Source organism: Myotis daubentonii, chromosome 16 (assembly GCF_963259705.1).
Source record: "Myotis daubentonii chromosome 16, mMyoDau2.1, whole genome shotgun sequence".
Taxonomy (NCBI): Eukaryota; Metazoa; Chordata; class Mammalia; order Chiroptera; family Vespertilionidae; genus Myotis; species Myotis daubentonii.
The window spans coordinates 46162188-46168425 of NC_081855.1; the positions used below are offsets into that span (position 1 = coordinate 46162188).

At 62.5% G+C, this 6238-nt stretch overlaps 1 protein-coding gene across 1 annotated transcript; it reads left to right on the plus strand.

Moving 5' to 3' along the window:
• The first annotated feature begins 254 nt into the window (after positions 1 to 254).
• Positions 255 to 4768, plus strand: DLX3 (distal-less homeobox 3). The gene is made up of 3 exons (XM_059670666.1): positions 255 to 789; positions 1778 to 1968; positions 3533 to 4768. The coding sequence occupies exons 1-3, from the start codon at positions 465 to 467 to the stop codon at positions 3878 to 3880; spliced, it is 864 nt and encodes a 287-aa protein (XP_059526649.1). The 5' UTR covers positions 255 to 464; the 3' UTR covers positions 3881 to 4768.
• Positions 4769 to 6238: the final 1470 nt, after the last annotated feature.

Here is a 6238-nt window from a genome sequence, read left to right on the forward strand (position 1 = left end):
AGAAAGCCTGGAGAGGAGGAGTGAGGAGCGGGTGTGTGTGTGTGTGTGTGTGTGTGTGTGTGTGTGTGTGTGTGTGTGTGTGTGTGTGTGTGTTGGTAACAACAAAGAATGGAGGGGAGAGGAGAGCGGCGAACGAAAGAGCACTAGAGCGTGTTTTGCCTCGAGGCAAGACTTGCAGCCAATCAGCGCGCCGGAGCCTCCCTGGGCGACTCCTCCGAGTCTATAAGCGGCCGGCCGGGCGGCGCTGGCGGCATTGGACTGCGGCTGGGGACGCGGCGAGAGGCGCGCGCAGCGACCGTCCGAAGTCCGGCGCTCAGTCTAAGCGCCCCTGGGCCTCCCCTCCCCCGAGACGCCGCCGGACCCTCCTCCGCGCTGCGGACACACACCCCCGCCTCGGCTCCTCCGCCTCCCCGCGCTCCCGCCGGCGGCCGGGCCAGCCCCGGCGTGGCGCGGCTCCCGCCACGATGAGTGGCTCCTTCGATCGCAAGCTCAGCAGCATCCTCACCGACATCTCCAGCTCGCTGAGCTGCCATGCGGGCTCCAAGGACTCGCCCACCCTGCCCGAGTCGTCCGTCACCGACCTGGGCTACTACAGTGCCCCCCAGCACGACTACTACTCGGGCCAGCCCTACGGCCAGACGGTGAACCCCTACACCTACCACCCCCAGTTCAACCTCAACGGGCTCGCGAGCACGGGCGCCTACTCGCCCAAGTCGGAATATACCTACGGGACCTCCTACCGGCAGTACGGAGGGTACCGGGAGCAGCCGCTGCCCGCCCAGGACCCAGGTGAGAACGCGGAGAGTGGGAGGCACCGGCGGGCTCCCCGGGGGAAGGAAGGCGGGGAGTTGGAGCCGAGATCTAGAGGCGCGTCGGCGACCGACAGGGACGGCCCGGGGCGAGGGAAGGCCGGAGGCGACCCCGGGGGGAAGCCCGGCTTTCCAGCCCCGGCACTGCGCGCGTCTGGGGCGCGCTGCTCGCTCCGCGCCCGGGCCTCGGAGGGAGATCGGGGAGAGTTAGGGGGGAGCGGAAGGGGGCCGCGGGTTGTCGGGGAGCCTCCTAATGGAGGTGCTTTCGCGGGGAGCTCGGCAGACAGTCCTCGCCTGGCTGCAGAGGGCTTGGGGGTGGGCATCGGGGACAGCAAGCGCCAGGGACGCTGTGGATTTGGGCCGGGAGAGGGGGATGGTGAGGGGACCTGCGGAGAGAGGCACCCCAGAATTAGGGAAGCAGCGACCGAGAAGTGGAGGAGCTGAAAGAGAAAGGTGAAGACAAAGTGAGAGAAAGGACAGAAGGAAGGAACGGGGGACCGGACGGAAAAAGAAGGGAGAGAGGCAGGGAGGCGGGGAGGAGTTTGCACTATGCTTGTAACTTCTCAGAAAACCGAAAATTCTCCTAAGATAAAAGTTTATTTTAAAAAAGCAGAAGGAGGAATGAGGGTCGGGAACGAGGAAAGAAGCGAGGCAGCCAGCTGGGGAGAGAAGGGCGGCGAGCAGGGAAGGCGCCGTGAGCAAAGCCTTGGCGGAGCCGGCCCGGGAGGTGCGGGCGCCGGGACTGTGCGCCGAGCCGGGCGCTGGGCGCTGGGAGCGCCGCGGCGAGGGCGGCCGCCGGTCGGCTCTGTGGCCGCCGCTCCCTCCCCGGGCGCCGGCGGCGGAGCGCGCAGCCTGGAAATCCCGGGGGAGTTCGTGGGCCCGAGGGTGGGGCTCCCCGCGGGGCCCGGGAGGTCGCCGGGGCCGCAGGCCGCGACTAAGCCGCCTCCCGCCCGGTGCGTTGCTCGCAGTGTCGGTGAAAGAGGAGCCGGAAGCCGAGGTGCGCATGGTGAACGGGAAACCCAAGAAGGTCCGCAAGCCGCGCACCATCTACTCCAGCTACCAGCTGGCCGCCCTGCAGCGCCGCTTCCAGAAGGCCCAGTACCTGGCGCTGCCCGAGCGCGCCGAGCTGGCCGCGCAGCTGGGCCTCACGCAGACACAGGTCAGTCTGGGGGACATCTAGGCTTGCGGGGCGTCGGTGGGGCCGCGCGCGCGGGACCCCGGACTCCCCAGGCACTACCGAGCCTGAAGGGCCTTTTAAACTCCCTGCAGCCCTTGGAAGCCCTTGCCTGTGGGTAGAGGGGCCCCCCAAGTCTCCACTTCTGTCCGAAGTTCCCGATTAGCACCGCATGGGTGTTTGAGAGCCTGTGCAACTGTGTATGTGTGTGGCCAGCAGAGGTGTCGTCCTTCCTCTCTACTCCCGACCCCCAAGCTCCCACAGTCCCCCCTCCCCCCCACAGTGCTCGCCCCTCGCTTGATAGGAGTCCACATGTGTCTTCTCAGCAGGCCAGCATGTGTGCAGAGGTGTACGTACATGTGCACACGCGTGTACAATATTTGCACTCATGCTCTTGTGTCTGGGTACACGTGGGAATGCGCACATAAAGGGGGGTGACCTGTCAAGGGTCATGGCGTTTGTGGAGGGGGGCTGTGGACGTGACTGTGCACACTGGTGAGTGCAGGCACAAAAATGCATACTTGCTTCAAAACACCACACTGCTGCTCACCCTCCCCATGCTCCACCCTTCCTCTGCCTGGAGCGGAGAGGAGAGATTCCCTCCCAGGGGGGACAGGGACTCAAGGTGGGAGCCCCGCCCTCGGCCTAAAGCCCCCAGCAGCCTGTCCCTGCTCAGGGGAGGAGTGGTGGCTGCCTGGCTCCGTGCAGGTGTTGACAGGCTGGCCTGGGCTGCGGCTGCCTGCGTGGGGCCCCGTCGCCCGGGAATCTGGGTCACCCGGTGAGAAGCTGATTCATTGTTTGTACCAGTCATGGGGTGGGGAGCAGCAGGGGGAGGGGGAGATACCCCGGGGAAGTGTGGGGAAGCGTGGCTCACCTGCTCCCCAGTCCCCAGGTCACCCCCATTAGGCAGCCCCGGAGGTCTCCTCCGTGCCCGGGTGTGTGACCACGTCTGTGGGTGTTTATCTGGGAGGAGGATCTGTGTGTGTGTATCTTTATAGTCTGGTGTCTGTGTGTGAAGTGGCGAGTGGGTACGTTCCTGCACATGGAGATGCGTGTGTGGGTGTGTGTTTGTATCTGTGTGCCTCTGGGTTTCTAATGTGAACAAGAGGCCACCAACTGCCCATCGCCCACCTGGGTGCCTCTGACTGGGCGTTTGCTGTATACCCGGCTGCTCTGAGTTCTTCCTCTGTCTTAACTCCTTTGAGCATCGTAATGACCCCGGGAGGTAGGTGATGGGGCTTTGACCACCCCCACTTTCAGATGAGGAAGGCCAGAACCAGAGAGGTTAAGTAACTTGCCCAAGGTCACAGGCGGAGTGAGTGGCCGAGTAGAATTTGGACCCAGGCGGTTGGAAGTTCCGGCCACAGCTCTATCCCGGGTAGAAGAAAAGATGGTGGCCCGGGAGTCAGGAGGCCAGGGTTTTGCCTGGGTCCCGGCGTGTGGCATGGGGACTGGCCGTGCCCTCTCTAAGCTGGGTGTCCCTCTGGCTTTTCTTTTCGCTCGGCATGCTGAGAGGCTAAACTAGCTCCCCCTTTCTTCTCGGGTACAGGTGAAAATCTGGTTTCAGAACCGCCGCTCCAAATTCAAGAAGCTCTACAAGAACGGGGAGGTGCCCCTGGAGCACAGCCCCAACAACAGCGACTCCATGGCCTGCAACTCGCCTCCGTCACCCGCCCTCTGGGACACCTCCTCCCACTCCACTCCGGCCCCTGCCCGAAGCCAGCTGCCCCCGCCGCTCCCGTACAGTGCCTCCCCCAGCTACTTGGACGACCCCACCAACTCCTGGTACCACGCACAGAACCTGAGCGGACCCCACTTACAGCAGCAGCCGCCTCAGCCGGCCACCCTGCACCATGCCTCGCCGGGGCCCCCGCCCAACCCTGGGGCTGTGTACTGAGCACCCACCTGGCCTGAACCTCCCACGAAGGACTCCCGGGACCAGACAGAAGGCGTCTCTGTCCTCGCCGACACTCAGGAATCATCGAGGAGCACTGGGGAAAGGGAACGCCCCTTCCCCTGCCCTTGTCCCTTCCTCCAGGGACCCAAGAGCTCCAGATGAAATTTGCATGGGCCACGGATGTCCCCTGAACCTCTGTCCCCCTGCCTAGACACTGGGGTACCCTTCCAGATGCTGGGACACCCCACTCCAGCTGGGACAGGTGCTCTCCTGTCCCAGGGGCCTGGATTGGCTTTACGTGGCTTGTCACCTTGCCGCCTCTAACACTTAGTACTTGTTTCCCAGACTGGAGACCGTGGGGGCTGGGGGACTGGGGAGTGTTTGCCGGTCGGGCCTGGTCTGGGACACCAGGCATTGTGGGTGCCGGGGCCTGCCAGGCCTGGTTCCTCCTACGTGAACTGTGGCCCCCTCTTCCTGAGCATCCCCGCTGCCAAAGAGACATTGAACGTGGAGACTGGGACTCAGGGTGGGACCCCAGCCAGCCCCCGCCCCGCACTTGCAGCCCTCATTTAGGATTTGAGGGTCAAAGCAAGGAAAGTGGAGGGGGATATTTTAATATTTGGGGCGTCAGAGGCAAGAACTCCAGGAGTCATCTCCCTCCTCTCCCGGCTCTGGTTGGAGAGGAGCGGTGGGTCTTAGAAGTCTTTCCTAAGGACCCATTTCTTCTTCTGTGTACAGGACTTTGCACAACTTTGGTTTTAAAAGCTGTTGAAAAATAGGAAAACAAAGGGCATTGTTAACAGATAGGATCAATCTCCCCTCAGTAGGCACCTCTGCTCTGCCCCCCCCATCCTCTCCCCCCACCTCTTCCTCTCCCCCCACCCCACCTCTTCTTCTCCTCCAGTAAGCTGGCAGTTTTGGTGCCAAACCCCAAGTCTCCAAGGAGACATACCAGGCAAGACAAATCCCAAAACACCCCCTTTCCGGTGGCCTTGGAAACGGAGTGCATGGGGTGAGGTGCACAGGAGGCGGGGGGGTTGTAGCTTGGTGCCTTGAGGGGTGAAGGGGTGGCTATCGGAGGGCTGGTGGCACTGCCCCTTCTGGCCGAGACATCTCCCCAGAGCTAACTTTCCTCCACCCCTGATGTGGTCAACCCTTGCAGAAGAGGAGAGGTAGAAGACTGTAGCTATATATATATATAGTCTGTATTTTTCTAAGAGCAACAGAAAGAAGCTGCCTCCTCCCTGTGTGGTTTCCTATTTATGTGTCCCTTTCCTCCTGGATGTACCTGCCTGTGCATTGTGAGCTGAGAGACACAGGCCTGGGCTCTGGCTGGATTGGGGTTCGGTGGGGGGTCCAGAAATGAGAAGAGAAATGGTGGATCTCCAGCAGTCCCACCCAGGGGGGCAGGAACGGAGCTAGCTCCTACTCCCTCCCAGGCTTCTCATTTCTGCTTTCTTACTGGACCATCTTTATATGTAATGTTAATAAACAAGAAGGAAATAACCACTGAGCTCTTTGAACTGGAGGCAGGAGCAGATGGGGAGGCGGGGGGCGGGGAGGGGGGGGGCGCGGGGCGGCTCTCGGGGAGGCCCTGGAGGTTGGGGAAAGTGTTTGGTGGGGAGAGAGCGCTGAGCCTCCAGGAGCTGGGCTGGGCCAGGCCCCAGGCGGCAGGTGCTCCTGACCCCATGGCTGCCCCCAGGTCTGGGTGGGTGGGAGGCTCCCAGTGCCACAGCCTCCCTGACTCCACTCTGTTTGGTGGCTTGGCGTTCCCTGCCAGCCAGATGCCCTCCGCCACTGCCGCCGCCGGGTCACCTCGGGGCTGCTCTTTGATCTTGGGCTCACACGCAGACATGCTTACACACGCGTGTACACCCCCTGCCTCCACGCCCAGGCACTCCCCGGCCCCTCACCCTCCTGTCTATCCTTCCCAGCGTGGGGTGAGGTTGGGGCCTCAGGCAAGGGGAATACCACTGCTCTCACAGTTGGCAGGGACCCCGGGCCACTGGGATCCAGGCTGGGTGATGACGGCAAACAGACGAGGGGTTCTGTGTTTACTGCTCGGGGACAGCGCAGGCCTTGACTCAGTGCCTGCTTGCTGCCACCACCCTCCTCTTCTAGCTGCCCGACTCCAGACTTCGGAGACCGAGCTGGAGGCGGTAGAATGAATGGAGTTGCGAGCGAGGGACACATCTTGGCACAGATGGGAGGCACCGTGAAGGTGGATGTATGCACACAGTGGTGAAGCTAACTCTCTCCTATACACACACGTACCAACATACACAATGACGCCTCCGCATCATCACACACCCATGGGCTCCCACTTGAGACAGACGTCATCTGTAGGCACATATGTAG